The following is a 15,787-nucleotide window of genomic DNA, read 5'->3' as shown; positions in this document are numbered from 1 at the left end:
AAGACTTTTACCATATGATATCATAATAAACAAATAATGTATTTTTAATCTGTATGCTTTAGTCACGCATACTTAAAAAAAAAAGAATATCAACCAATCGGAGCCAAACACACGTTCGACGCTGCCACGTCAAGTGAGACGGCGGTGAATGAAGTGGCGTTTTTTTCGGCATTTTATAGAGTTTCGTCTTCCGAGTAGGCTTTAGTAATAGTAGTTCAATATTACAAGATGCGTGTTTTAATATTTACCGCCTTAGCGCTCTTAGGAGTTGCTCTGGGAGACGAAATCCCTACTGAAGATAATGTACTCGTTTTGAGTAAATCTAATTTCGACTCTGCTATATCATCAAACGAATTCATCCTAGTGGAATTCTGTAAGTTTCTGTTGTTTGCTTATTTTAAACTGAGATATTGCTAACATGTGACTTAATTGATGTACCTTAACTGTTGATTTCTTTGCGTAAAGGGTAATGACACGTCAGTAGGACGTTGTGCGGCCGGCACGTCGCGGCGCGTCTTGTCCATTGTTTCAACGTGTTTTTGTGTGTGTAGATGCGCCATGGTGCGGCCACTGCAAATCCTTGGCGCCTGAGTACGCTAAAGCCGCCACTAAGTTGTCTGAAGAAGAATCTCCTATCAAGTTAGCTAAGGTGGATGCCACCCAAGAACAAGAATTGGCTGAGAATTATGGCGTCAGGGGGTACCCCACACTCAAGTTCTTCAAGAGCGGCAATCCCATGGACTATAACGGTAAATTTCGATAATTACTATATTTCTAGCCTAACAAGAGTTTTTACTCAAATAAAATTCACATTTAGACTGACAAATGGATTTCATCATTGTCTGTTAGTTTTCCTGCTTTTATTGCTACACAGAAGGAAATCTTATTTGTGTTTGCAATAATTAATTTCCTTATAAAATTTGTCATTCAAACTTAAAGCTTAGTTAATTATAACAAGGAACAATAAAACGGCCACCTAGATTATGAACACATTTTCTTTAAACAAATCTTATCAAGCCAATTATGAATGCATGGCAAATCATTTAGCCAGTGAAACAGTTTTGCATGGATGCTAAAGTTTTAATTTTTTTTTCTGCCAGGTGGTCGCCAGGCTGATGACATTGTTAACTGGCTGAAGAAGAAGACTGGCCCACCAGCTGTGGAAGTTTCTTCGGCGGAACAGGCAAAGGAACTGATTGCTGCCAACCCCGTTATTGTCTTTGGTTTCTTCCCCGACCAGAGCACAGACAAGGCAAAGGTGTTCCTCTCTACTGCCAGTCTTGTTGATGACCAGGTCTTCGCCATTGTTTCTGATGAGAAGGTTGTCAAGGATTTGGAAGCAGAGGAAGACGATGTGGTGCTTTTCAAAAACGTAAGTAGAACTTTTTTGTATATCGTAAGTCCTGTTATATTTTGAATTCATATTTTACCAAAAGTAAATTGTTAAGGATTGCTTGATTCATTTTATGTGTCAGAAATTCATTAATAAAGTTACAACATGTTAAGAAATTAATTCTATTATAGGTATCATGTCATTTTGACTGTAATAAAAATGATTATCTTGATAGAAATTCGCAAACAAAAATCTATAGTAACTTAACTACAATAATAAATGTTAAAAAAAAATTATCTCCATGTCCCTCACATTTTCACCAGAACTTTTTAACAAAACTGATAATAAGTTTGTTGCCTCCACAGTGGCACAGTATCAGTGAACTATAGTTACTCCCACATAATCTGTTACTCTTTTGCCGTTTAATTTGTAGTTAATAAAGATAACATGACATAAATCAATTCACTATCAGTCAATTGATTTTTGTTGCTCATTAAAAGTTATCATTCTAAGTCAACATTGCCTAGTAGTCTTGTGAGTTAGTTTACCTGTAAATTTGTGTTGTATTTTTCATTCTATAAGACAAAGTAAGCATTCGCGTGTTGACCTTGAACTCGAAAACTTTATAGGTTATCAAGTCAGTGAATAATCTCTAGTTTTTATAATTTAAAAAACACGTGTTACATTTTTATTCGACGACGATTATGATACAGTTGGTAAATTTTTAAGTCAACATGTAATTTAATTCTACTAAACAAATCTTATGCATAGGACTTAGCATTTTCTTGTATGTTATATTTTTTCTTATTCAACAGTTCGAAGAGAATCGCGTTAAGTATGAAGCTGAGAAATTCGACGATGACCTGCTCAAATCGTGGGTGTTCGTGCAGAGCATGCCTACCATTGTTGAATTCTCGCACGAAACCGCCTCCAAGATCTTCGGTGGACAAATCAAATACCACCTTCTGTTGTTCCTGTCCAAGGTAAGAAGCGTTCACGACATCTTTTATTATAAAGACGTTTTCACAATGCTATTGTAAAGTTGTCTTAGCCGTTCCCAGCTCCGCTCGCGTGACTTACAAACAGATTATATATTTAGGAACATAACTAGTCTATGTCCTCACTTAACGATTTACCATAGTTTTCAATAAAACAATCTAGAGCGCTTTTTATCGATACATCGCCAAAAATTTATCATTGAGAAGAAAGTTTTTGACACCTATTAATGAGTTATGTTGATCGGTATTTCTGAAGATTAGATCGATTTTAAGAATAAGAATGTTTATTTAAGACTACCGCTAATTATCTTTCAATTATTCCCGGTAAAAGTTTTGTAGTTGCGATTTCAATAAATGACGAACGCGTGGAGTTTCTTGTCTATTAATACAGTTGTTATGGTCGTTATAGATCGTGCCAGTTGGTATTCGCTTGATATGGTAATGCCGGTCGCATTGCACAGATGCTTTGTGTCCGACACGTATTGTTTTACCACGTCAGTATTAACTTTTACATACAATATGAAGTCAGTATGAAGTCCTTTGACATTTTTGTATAGAGTTGTTGAGCAAAAAATAGATTGTAACCGGTTATATTTACGTAACATAGCATCTAATTGAAGTTTAATAATATATTTTTAATATGGAGTGAATAATGTTAATTCAATTCACCCACATGATACTTGATGTGTCCATGTAAGACTGTTTAATGCGGGGAGTCCTGCAGCGCGACAAGTGCCGCCCCCGCTGCTAATATAAAGTATAAACACATCCTTAAACATCGGACACAATGTGTTTGTATTTTATAATTAATACTTAAATCTTATATTATTATTTCGTCGGATTGGCACTTTCAGGATATGATCATAAAGATGATTTTACATAATAGTATATGCTCAATATATTACTAGGGTTACTGTATTTATGCATTAATAACTACTACGCCCGGCACTCTCGCCATGATAGTCTTTTTGCCTCACTTGTGAGAAGTAAAAGAAGGGAAATTTTAAATTAACTTAAAACTTGGCTTTCCTCCAAATCTATATAGCAATTTCTGACTGTAGTGTTAAAAAAAATTAACAAAAAAAAAAAACAAAATTTTCCTTAATATTTTCCTCATTTAAATATAATATATTCACTTGAAGAGTCTTAATTTGGATAGCGAAATAAAATGATATGATGTTTCTGATTCACACAATTTTCATACTTAACAATAAACCTTACAGTACAATGAATATAATAAATCTTACTCGAGAAGAGGAACAACATTTAAAGCCTATATTCCCAAATCTTACATAACTCGGATTATTATTTATTTAATATACTTATTATCAAAGAACTATCGAGAAATACGTAGACGTTTAGCTTACTCTATACGAATATTATACATTAATACGTAAAGTCGTGCTAGGGGGCCTGACTTCAGGAATATAGTAATAGTATAGTAGTCGTATCGATTAACTTAACGTTTATGTATTTCTGGATAGTTGTTTTAATATACGTCAAAAAACAAATTTGTCTTGCTTTTTTTTTTATATATAGCCAAGTATACATGTCCTTCAGCCGGAAACTTAATAATATCACATATTACATTGTTCAATTTGTCCTGCCGATACCCATGCATTTCACCTTTACCGTTACCATGGTTACGTGAACTTTTCGTAGTTTACACGCGCGCAATGTAACGATGCCGTATTTTTAGTTCTACGCTCACGGGGCGCTATTAAAACGTTCATACAAAAAATACTTACCGCCTTTTTCAAGAAAAGATCCTGATCGCTTTTTTCAATCTATCTCAAAAATGAGCCAATCAGAACAGTGTTCTTTGACATGCTCGCAAGTGAGTTATTTTGATTGGTTCATTTTCGGAGTCGGATTGAAGTTTGAGATTGGGATCGTTTATTGAAAGCGCCTGTTAGAGAAAACCGATACGATAACGTGTAAATTCGTGCTAGAGATATAGATGAAATTATACCAAAAAGAACTATCAAACTCGGACACTCGATCGCTACTATTGATAGTGGATTTATTTCAATCTCAGTTTACAACTAACCGCGGACATGATAATATTAAACCGTATTGTAACAGTTTCATTGCGTTAGTGTCGGTATTGTTAAGAGATAACGCATCGCTATCAACCCATTTGTATATATTGTGTTTAATCTACACCGAACGCTTACGGACTTTTATCGGACTTTTTAATATCAATAAATTACAGATTACGCGCTTTTACTCGCGGTTTCGCCTGCGTGAAATAGTTTTTCCGGGATGAAAGTCTTTCTGTGTACTTTGCGGAGATTAAAAATAGCCTATGCCCTTCCCAGTGTCTCAAACTGTTTCCATTCGGAATTTCATCGAAATCGGTTCAGCGGTTTAAGCGGAAAAGGTAACAGATAGAAAGAGTTAGGTTCGCTTATTTTATTAGTATAGAAACCAAAATTTGCTGTTATTATAATAGCACGTTTTCAGGATTTATCGTATTTAGTTAGTTTTTCATGTTTCGTCTAGTTAATCATTACGTTTTTAAACCATTCTGTTCATAGTCTAGAACATAATATAGGCTGGATTAAATACCTAATACTTTACCCAATGTACGAGAGGACATTTGTGTGTACCCTAGTCACACAGTTTAGTGTGTATTCCTCTTGGTTTTCAATTCACATTGAGGCCTATAAAGGTTCGCGAATACTTCCTCTCCACCCATCCGCGCATCCTAGTGAGTTCCAATCTCTCCCCAACTCTTCCTTCCCTACTCTCCACCAGGCCCTTGCCGTCGCTAAGCCGAGGCATTCCATTATCCTGTTCATATGTTTCCTCCGATGGAGACTACAGGGATGCCTATTCTAAAAAAATCCTTTACCCATAACAAGTATTTGTGACAGACACAAATACCTTAGTATTTTGTTTCGTGATAATTTCTTATACGACGTTAAAAATATATATTTAAAACAATATCAATAAACTTCCAAATCAAGCTTCAAACATCCGACACGTATCGGAATTAAAATGCATGACATCACACGAGTACGCTAAATAAAGACGTGTCCAAACTATACGTATCCGTGTAGGCGTAGTTCACAACCTTTGCAATAACGGTACATATCTACCGGTTAGATGTGTGTCGATTTTTTTGTTGCATCTCGAACTTGAAAGTGGAATGACTGGTCTACCGTCTATGTAGGCGAGACTGCACTTTCACGAGCGACGCGGCTTACCACGTGGGTGAGGACATTTAGCTTTTACCGACTGCTTTATGGATTCATGTTTCATATTGACGGGAATAGTTATATGAAATCAATTGAACAAGTCACGTGTTGTAGAGCAAAATTGTATTTTACAAGGAATTGAAATTTTATTTTTAGCAGTAGCCTGTGTTTCATTCAAGATAAATCAAGGGGAAAATTGTCAGACTAGCATTTATGTTTTTCAAAAGAAAGAATAAGGAAAAATATAATGACAAAGAAATGTAGGCAGGAGAAGGAAGTCACGGCTACTCAATATACGGCAGTGAACTGGGGAAAAAAAGTGTCGAAGAAGTGTTCCGTCTAACCATGAATAAGGGAAGGTTCAAGAAACTGACTGCTTACGTTCAGTAATAGAGAGGCACCTAAATAAGAAGACAGAAAGAACAGCTCCAATCATAAAAATTGTATATATATCATTAAACCAATTAGATTATTGGGTATTAATTATTAAAATTTTAACGTATTTATTAAAAACCCAGTTGGAAACAGCGGGAAATAAGTTGAAATTCGAGAATATCTAAGTCAACAGTCGTTTACGATCCAATATTTGTATAACGTCATCATGATTACTAGTTAAATATAAAAATTCAATAGCGATTAGAATTCGAGACGACACGTGCGACACAAATGTTAAGTTTGATGCATGTGTTAACAAAAATATGTCTGTAAATTACTGTGATTGCATTTTTGTAGGCATTCGAATTATTAAAACTTTAAAGCAAACGTAGTCTAACGTAAACCAAACCCCACAGATTCTCAGCGAAAAGTAGATTACAATGCGAACCGTCAAAGATATTGTATAATTTTCAATTCAACTGAATGTCGAGTAATTTGACCGCTCAACAACCATGCAGAAGTTTAATTGTATCGCTTTGCATGGCATCGAATTGCGTTCATCAACTGAGGAAGTCTTAGAATGCTTAGCAATTACACTGATTGTATATCGAGGCGACACAAGAAGGATTTCACGCGAATGACATGAATATGAACAATATATTTATATATAAAAAAAACGTTATATTATCTGAAATCATAACTGCGCACAATAATACAACACACAAAGAAGGTATTTTAAGTCACCCGTGATTCATTCTTGAGATATAATGTGTCATGAAAGTAGAAGTTGTACTACATTACGTGCTTCGAGGCAAGTATCTTAGTACTGGCAACTTGCTATCGTTAGTAATCATATAGTATTCATGGAACATTTTGTACTTGTCAAGATACCTAATAAAGGGTTAGGGAATGAAATGACGTCATCCAGTGGTGGCGGACACGGCGACCGCCCAGGGCCTTGCGCTCGCAAGGGACATAAACATAATTACCCTCCTACGGCGATCGGGTATCGGCCTTGTAAAGTTCTTTCCCCCAGAGCCTCACATTAGATAAGGCCACCAATGACGTCATCATTATTGTACATAGCTGGTGCACGTTAGTTCCTTTCCCTTACTTTATCACAAACAGAAACGTTTTGGCTTACTTTTTCCGATGGTCTGCCTAACATCGGCCAGATACAATTCCGGGTAAATAGTGTTAAAAAAAAACTCCAACTATGTTCCCCTACCTGGAAATCGAATCCTGTACGGCTGCCATTGACCAACATTCGTATAATTAAATTCATTAATTATAAAAAAATCTACGTTAATTATAATTGCTGCCATTCGATATCAAAGCAAATTAAGTTTGAAATTGGCACGAATAGCCTCTTATTATAAATGTGTTTAACTTCATGAGTTGATGGGTTAGCGTACGCGGACATAGTAAAGGTAACCGACCCATGCAGTTCAATAACCTTTGCTTGTTAACCAATATGTGCTATTCGTCTCGTCCCGCGATATTTTACCAAGCGATAAGTAAGATGTAGAAGGAATATATTTTCTTTAGTATTCTATGAAAATTAATTTATATAATGGTAACGATATTTTTGTCCTAACTTTAAGGGAATCGATAGTTATCTAAATTATCGTCATATAAAAGTGTTTATTTGTATGTGAACTGAATTGGTTCTAAAAATATTTCATATATGTGAAGCTGCCGATCCAATAATACAAGATTATTTCGATAACTATTAATTATAAAAAAGAAGTAGTTACATAACACATAAGCGGAGCAGCGATCCAAACCTACTTATTTGAAAGAGGGAAAAATCCATAGAAATTCTTGTATCTTGCTTTATCTTTCGCGCCATTCAAAGATCTTATTATTAGTTTTTTTTAATCAGTGCATTATCATAGATCATTTTTTTAAATTATCAATTCTACGTTATTTTACGAAAATTACATTAACATATTATGTTCTTGTTTGTAGAAAAATGGCGACTTTGAGAAATACGTCGAGGAGTTGAAACCCGTTGCCAAGACCTACCGCGACAAGATCATGACCGTCGCCATCGACGCCGACGAGGACGAACACCAAAGGTACGGGACATAATAACATACTCCCCATTTCAACAAAAAAATCCAATTTCTTCTTGAGATCAATCGTAAAATTGGACCTATCAGAAGCCAGTGTTAACTACTGGATTTAATATTGAACATCTCATGTCTCAGGATGGCGAGGGCAGTGGAATACTAAACAATACTCTGAAATTCAAGGTGTTGGATGGTGTTTTTACTGTTTATGGGCGGTCTTATCGCTTACCATGAAGCGAACGGCAAGCTCGTCTTGCAATAAAAATCAGAATAAAGATTTTTTAGATGCTTACAAATGATTTATTTTGATCGGTTTATTCTTGGGATCTATTGAAGATTAAGATTGCGATCGTTTAATGAAATCGACTTTAAATATTGCGTAAACAGATTTATTAGGGATGAGAGTGTTATAATTATTACGCAGATGGATCGACAGACTTGTTAACTGAAATTTGATTAGTGGTAATTTTTTATTGAAATTGATTTATCTATCAGATAGAGTGTGTGAATGCTGCCCACGTTCACCCCTTTTACTGTATACTGATAATATGTATAATAATATTTAACTGCGTAGTAAAGTCAAATATTACACCATAAAACATTTATGGGTTATTTATAGCAACAACATTCGATAAGGAAATAGGTTTATTCAAAAGTATTTCTAGTTGAATATATTTAGTTTAAATTTAATATTCAGCAATTGACATATTGGTTTATAAAAAAAAAATATATGTAGAGAACAAAGGATACATGATAACATAAAATTCGTAGAGGATTTCTTATTATCCAATATTTATCAAAACACGTCCACAATCAGTGTATTACCTACAATCGATTGCACATACTTTATCGATAAAATTGTTCAATATATTTTTATCATCTTCACGCTTGATAATTTGATTATTTTAAATCGTATCGTCACATACTTTCCAGTTCAAATGAATCATTCTGTGACAAATGAATGGTTTATTGACCTAAATCTCTTGTGAAAGTAGTCCAGCGAGATGCAGGTGTTGTATTGTTACTTTGTGAACGAGATGAATATATTTCGTATTTAAATTAAATTTTGAGTGTTGTCTGGACTTCTTGAATGTTGTATCTTGTATGCATGAGGTAGATGCTTTATTCGTTACAAATCGTGACGAGTTTTAACTATATTTATAGTAAATCCATCTGATGATGGGTTTAATATTCGTCATATGTGAAAGGTTTATAGAAAGTGTTTGACGGCAAGCAGCGGCTTTGGTACGTTCCTATGACTGCTGATAACCATAGGGAACGGTCATCACTTTCAGTGTCAGCTGGGCCATCAGTTCGTCTAATATTTATCAATGGTTTATTTTAATAGGTTCGACTTTTAAGAAACTAAAAAACATATAAATAACAATGAAAGTATCCGTATATTGCACAACCTTTGGTTTCTGTATGTTAAATTTGTATCAATTGTCGTAGAATCCTGGAGTTCTTCGGCATGAAGAAGGAGGAAGTGCCCGCCGCCCGCCTGATCGCTCTCGAACAAGACATGGCCAAATACAAGCCGGCCAGTGACGAGCTCTCCGCTAACAGTGTTGAGGTAAATAGCATCACGCCTTTACATTTTTCTAGGTAGGCAGAGACACTCCGCACGAAGGGGAGACCACCTGAATATCTGTTTTGCTAAGTTTGGATTAGTGAGGAGCAATATATTACTGCAAAGAGTCTCAGATCCGTTGACATTAGTGTTAATATTGCAATAGTTCTAGACACGCGAGACTTGCCGCAAGTCCTGCAACTGGAAAATTTGCGGAGGTCTACTTTCGCAGTTTATACGGTAAAAATTGCTCGCGGAAATCAATTTCTATAAGATTTCTTGCTAATCTATATTTTGCATTAGGCTCCGTATTTTTGCATGTAATATTTGAGTTAAATTACTGGAACTAGCTATAAAAAAATCCTGATGGTGAGGATCAACCCAAAGATGTGACAAACCATGGGAAAAGGATCACAATCACATGTACATTTCGCCAGTTATGTTAGATTCTATGCGATAGAACGCGAGCGTCTGGCCATTTACGGAGCGATATTCAGATAATTACATTTAAATACACCACATTATGTGCTACAAGGTCTTGCGTGATCTCTCTTTACCATTGAGCATGGCTGAAGGCTGTCCTGTAAACAGTAGCAAAACTGCATATTGAATTTCATTTACAGCGTGTATTGGACTTAGCATTTCATCTACAGTATTATAGATATAGATACGGTTTTCTTTTGTGTTTTGAGAAATCTTAGTTTTATTGAAAAAAATCTTGATGTCGAGAACTATTTAGACCAAATAAATACATGTTGAAGACTGTTTTAGAATGGTTTATATTTTTTAGTCTTTACAAACATGCTTAATTTGATTTAAATGAGCCAAGAAATCGATAACAATGAAAACAATGCTTTGTAATAATGTCAGTAGGATTTTTATCGAATGGTTACGCAGTTTATGTTGAGGGCGTCATGTTATTAGTTGATTTTCCCGTTAATATGCGTGGAATTGAACATTAATTTATGGCAATATATACGTAAATTAAACACAGTACCACCTTTGCCTTATCATAATGAAGAATCAGAAAACGAATGGTCCCGCATACAACAGTGCTCGACTACGCGATGCTTTATATGACATATTCTATATTATTATTAAGAACACTAATAATATACAGCTAGTAAGTTTACTCGACAGACATTTTCCTGTCTTAATTATCAATTTGCAGCGTACACTCTGTCAATCGCTGACAGTATGTCAAACTAACATCTGTAAAATTAATACTTTCGTAAAGTTTTCGTAAATTTTCTAATGTTCCACTCAAGTTCCTTAATTTTTTCTTATATAAGAACCTTCTCCCGACAATAACATGTTCCATCTGTTCACGCGTGATGGCATGACCAAGGAAAATAGAGATTTATTTATATATATAGATTACAAACTGTTACCTCTAGCCAGACGAGCGTAGCCGTCCCACCCCGTCCGCTGTTCGTCGAAACTATAAGTTATTTGCAATTCAATTGGTAAAAAAAATTTAATCGATCATTCTCGAAAGAAGGAAATAATAATACAAAATTGTTTATGGCTACAAAGCCAAGATATAAATCTTGCTGTACATTTTTTATCATAACTCTGGGAGAGTTGGCATAGTGTTCCGTTTACCAAAAACCGTTTTCAGAATGATTAGTTTGAAATATTTATTTTTCATTAATTAACACTTACGTAATTGCTATTTTTTCTCTAATTATTTGATGATAACTGCTCGTATCATAAATCTATAAAGGTGTGTTTATCTTATTAAATAATAAATTATTTTATAACTAAACGATATCACACAGGAAATGATATTAATTCGATCAACCATATTGTTATGGGTAATATTTCTTTTGATACACCGGATACAATTTTAAGTTTTTATCACTCGTGATGTATGAAAAAATAATCATTTTCCTTCATAATTTCTAGCGATATCGATTATTGATATCTATTGATTTCGATTTCCTATAATTCTGATGGATTTACTGTTCTCCTAAGTATTTGGAGAATATTTCCAAATGCTTACAGAACTGACCTGCATAGTAAACTATCTGGCCCCACTCCACTAAACATCAGATGCAGTGGGGTTAGGGGCGGCTGTGGAAGTAGACTTAGACATTTCCGTCAGAGGAAGCTCGCAGTCGTCCCTAATGCGCCGAAGAGGGCCACCGCGGAGTTTTAGTTGTTATGCCGTGCGTTGTATATAGGTTAGGGACTCGGCCCGGCGGTCGCCTGAAGGTCGACATCAAATCCGGGCGGCGCAATGCCGGGTCGTAAGGCACGGTGACCCCAACATAACTGCTCAGTCGCCCCCCACGAAGGCTGAGCGGTAGTCATAAGACACTTTCTCCGCGAAAACAAAAAAAAAGATGCAGTGGGGTTCCTACCATGCCCGTATTAAAAAAGGAAAAATGGCATTCCACCATCCTCTGACATCAATGTCCCTATTTTAATATTATCTATCTCCCGTAGGAATTCGTGCAATCGTTCTTCGCGGGCACCCTGAAGCAGCACCTGCTGAGCGAGAGCCTGCCCGCCGACTGGGCCGCCAAACCCGTCAAGGTGCTCGTCGCCACCAACTTCGATGAGGTCGTCTTCGACACCAACAAGAAGGTCCTCGTCGAGTTCTACGCGCCATGGTGAGTGTCTGTTGTGAAATAAATGCAATATCAGGGATGGCGAATACCCCTGAATATGTAGTGGGCCCTGGATGACATGTTTCAGGCACTTTTTTTTTTAATAATGGCACATTGTAGCCAGTGTTAGTAACTACTAGACAGACTTAACATCTCATGTCTCAGGATGGCGAGCGCAATGGAATACCAAACTATACTTTGTGATTCAAGGTGTTGGATGGTGTTTCTATTGTTTATGGGCGGTCGTATCGATTACTATCAGGCAAACAGCTAGCTCGTCTCGTCATTCAAAGCGAAAAAAAAAACAATAAACAATAACGTTCGCCATGCCTGATATCTGGTTATATTCTATCATCATTCAAAATTGTTCAAGTTACTGTGATTTTATTTTGCTAGTTTTTACCAATTTCTGTTTTTCTTAAATAGGTCCTACAGAAACTCGATGCTGTGCGCAAGCGCATTTTATGTATCAACAATATCAACAAAAATAATTAAAAATACATTACATAATATTAGGTTACAAATATAAAGTTCTACTTTTTAATTCAAAAGAGAACGCAAGTCCGTAAATATTATTAGTCGATTTTGGTCTTCGATAATAGTCATTTGAAAAGAATTTTAGAGCAGCCGTTGTGTACCTTAACCTATTTATGACATCGATTATTTATTATTTACAATACCTCTTATTTATAATGCTCACATTTCTTTAATTACTCAGATGTGTGCCGCACAATAGTAATATTGTTTTTGGTAGTATGACATCGCAAGGGCATTTTGACTTCAAGTACTAAAAACAAGGTCAAAAATGTTATGCTATCATTATGTTTTATTCACTGAGCAATTAATATCTTTGTCAACGACGGTGACACTTGTTCAACGGTTTGGAAACTGCCTTTTATGTAAATATGGCATCTAGAAGCTTTGGATGTCAGAACTTGTTACTATGGCATATATAAATGTAAATGAGGTTTATAATTTAGTGTGTGTTTCTATCGATTCGCTAATTCTGGAATATTGTCGAAAAAAAATATTTAATGAATGATGATAGATGATAATTGCAACGCAATTTTATTTTTACTGTTTCTTTTTACAAATTTGTACTTTTGGGTCGTTTTAAATTAACAAAGTCCTCAAAAAGTCTGTATCTCATTTAGAACCAAAGCGTCATTGCGATGGAGCAATTATTACTAGAAAAATCGTCAGAACATTATTGCATCCTACTGTTCTTACACATAGATGGCAACAAAAAACTCATATGCGATTATCTCAATCAAGAATCGCTCGAGTGATTTTATCGCCCACTACGTCTGTTTACACAATTTTTTTTTCTCAAAGTTAGGAATATCTTGCAATTTTTCAAAAAATATATTCAATGACCTGCCTGTCAAAGTGAGTGTAAATTGTCTCACCATTTTCATTGCAAGCAATTATTGCTGAGTTAGAGCTTTCACTAAATAATATGTTCAGTAAATTATTATTTTTTTTTGGTATAATTATGCATGTTACATTATTTTCATCCACAACCCTTGCCCCCAGGTGCGGCCACTGCAAGCAGCTGGTGCCGATCTACGACAAGCTGGGAGAACACTTCGAGAAGGACGATGATGTCGTCATCGCCAAGATCGACGCCACCGCCAACGAGCTGGAACACACCAAGATCACATCCTTCCCCACCATCAAGTTGTACACCAAGGACAACCAGGTATGTGGTGTACGCGTATTTCTAAATTTATTTGCATGTCCTGAATTTTTCTGTCACTTTTCAAATGGATCTTGCGATTATTATTTATATAAATTAACTTCCATTATAAAAGTTATACTACTGGAAAAATTTATAATTTTTATTACACTTTAGTCTATACTGTCATCTTTAATATTTAGTTTGTAGTTTGATAAGTATTCCCAGAGGCTAGCCAAGCTTCACCGCTTGGTGTGACAAATTGTCTGCTTTTGACGATTCTGGCTAACGGGAATGGCAGTGGCGAGTCACACTCTCACGGGTGACAGAGGCCGTGACGTGTTCCTGTAATGTGTGTGATGTGCTGGAGTGTGTTGTTGCAGGTGCGCGACTACAATGGCGAGCGCACGCTGGCCGGACTCACCAAGTTCGTGGAGAGCGACGGAGAGGGCGCCGAGCCTGTACCCAGTGTGGTCAGTCATCTTGCTTTATAATTTAAATATAGAGCCAATATATTTACGATGTAGAACCATGATGTACCTGAGACTTATAGCTGATTAGAGTTGCTAACAAATTTCTCATTCTAAACGAAACTTTTTTATGATCGTTTAGGGGCAAATAAATTCGGCAGAACGGGTTAAAATAATTCAGTATTTATATATTTTAAGTCACAATTTTATTTTTTTAACATTAGGAGTATTTTTTATTTATCTTTACCCAAATACTAACATTATTGTAATATTTTCAGAGCGAATACGAAGAGGAGGACGAGCAGCCCGCCAGAGACGAGTTATAAGCATTCGCGCAGCTCGCGACACTTCCATAGAATAGTACTGTATAGATTATAATTATTTACTTTTATACTTAAACAAGTAACATGCATTTCGTTCGCTAGACTGTTGAATTGTTCTCTAAAACGTGTGGAGGTTGTCGTTTCGTACTTTTTGTTTGGCGTGCGTTGATATTCCTTAAGTAATACTCCTGTAGAGATGTATCTAAGGGGCGTTCGGAACTCGGGCCAGACAAAATTTAATTTATTCAATGCATAATTTATTATGTACGAACAGCAGCATAACTTAGTTTATGTCGGTGTATTTATAATTTCTGTATCATAATGGTCATATTATAACATTACCGGTACAATAAGTTACATCGAACAATTAACTCGTATGTTGTAAAAACATTGGCGTTATTTTTTTTATATTTTTAATGTGACTTGTACAATATTCATCACAAGATAATAGATTTTTTAAGATAAACTTATTAAGATAGTTTTGTATTTTTTAAATTGTTTTATTAAGTTTCAATTGATTTGTTGGCTTCTGCGTAATCTCGTGTTAAAAAGAAATATTTTTGGAAACAGTGTGTAATTATAAATTGCTTCATAATTCACTCTCAATGTAAATATGTAAACAATGTCTTGGCCAAATCGTTTTGTGTATCTGTTGTGGATACAGAAATTGATAAATAATTAAAATTAAAATTGTATTTTTTGTTTTTTTACCACCTACTAAATATTTCCTTCGCCTTTTGTTATCTGCCCTTTACCCTCTTCCACACCAATCTATAAGCCGGGTCTTTGTAAAACATTATTTTGGAAAACAATAATTTAGGTTTTATTAACCCCCAGGGGTGTAAGGCTAGGTAGTACAGAGCACTGGAGCCCGCGGGGTGAGAGATCCCTCGGATCTTTAACAGAGACCTCTTTTTAAGTCAGCACCTTGTGAAAACCAAACCATTTTACTTATCAAAAAGTTTAATCAGTGACTGTTCTTACATCGGTTTAGCGTGTCTATAGTTGGAGCATTTTTTAGCTGGGCCCTGGATACCTAATGACGTCTCTGACGACCGCCCAACAAGCTGACGCAGAGAATTATAATCGAGCTGATGTCCAATCTGCTGAGAAATGTCGCCCTAGGCAAATCATGTCAATAAATCTG

General features: G+C 35.6%; 1 protein-coding gene across 1 annotated transcript; it reads left to right on the top strand.

The window, feature by feature from the left end:
* Positions 1-77: 77 nt before the first annotated feature.
* LOC115439956 (protein disulfide-isomerase) lies at positions 78-15,335 on the top strand. Its single transcript, XM_030164050.2, has 10 exons — positions 78-373; positions 552-749; positions 1,101-1,372; positions 2,149-2,316; positions 7,881-7,990; positions 9,437-9,557; positions 12,006-12,172; positions 13,706-13,871; positions 14,231-14,320; positions 14,596-15,335. Exons 1-10 carry the CDS (start codon positions 229-231, stop codon positions 14,641-14,643), a joined length of 1,485 nt encoding a protein of 494 aa, XP_030019910.1. The 5' UTR covers positions 78-228; the 3' UTR covers positions 14,644-15,335.
* The last annotated feature ends 452 nt before the right edge of the window (positions 15,336-15,787 follow it).

Source organism: Manduca sexta, chromosome 15 (genome assembly GCF_014839805.1).
Source record: "Manduca sexta isolate Smith_Timp_Sample1 chromosome 15, JHU_Msex_v1.0, whole genome shotgun sequence".
Classification (NCBI taxonomy): domain Eukaryota; kingdom Metazoa; phylum Arthropoda; class Insecta; order Lepidoptera; family Sphingidae; genus Manduca; species Manduca sexta.
This window is presented reverse-complemented; position numbering and strand designations above follow the sequence as displayed.

What these genes read in the sequence shown, in the direction of transcription:
- LOC115439956 (XM_030164050.2), top strand. Translation starts at nt 229, where the DNA reads ATGCGTGTTTTAATATTTACCGCCTTAGCGCTCTTAGGAGTTGCTCTG. An exon ending in GTCGAGTTCTACGCGCCATG is followed by an intron (nt 12,173 to 13,705) that starts GTGAGTGTCTGT and finishes CCTTGCCCCCAG; the next exon opens with GTGCGGCCACTGCAAGCAGC. An exon ending in CCGAGCCTGTACCCAGTGTG is followed by an intron (nt 14,321 to 14,595) that starts GTCAGTCATCTT and finishes TAATATTTTCAG; the next exon opens with AGCGAATACGAAGAGGAGGA.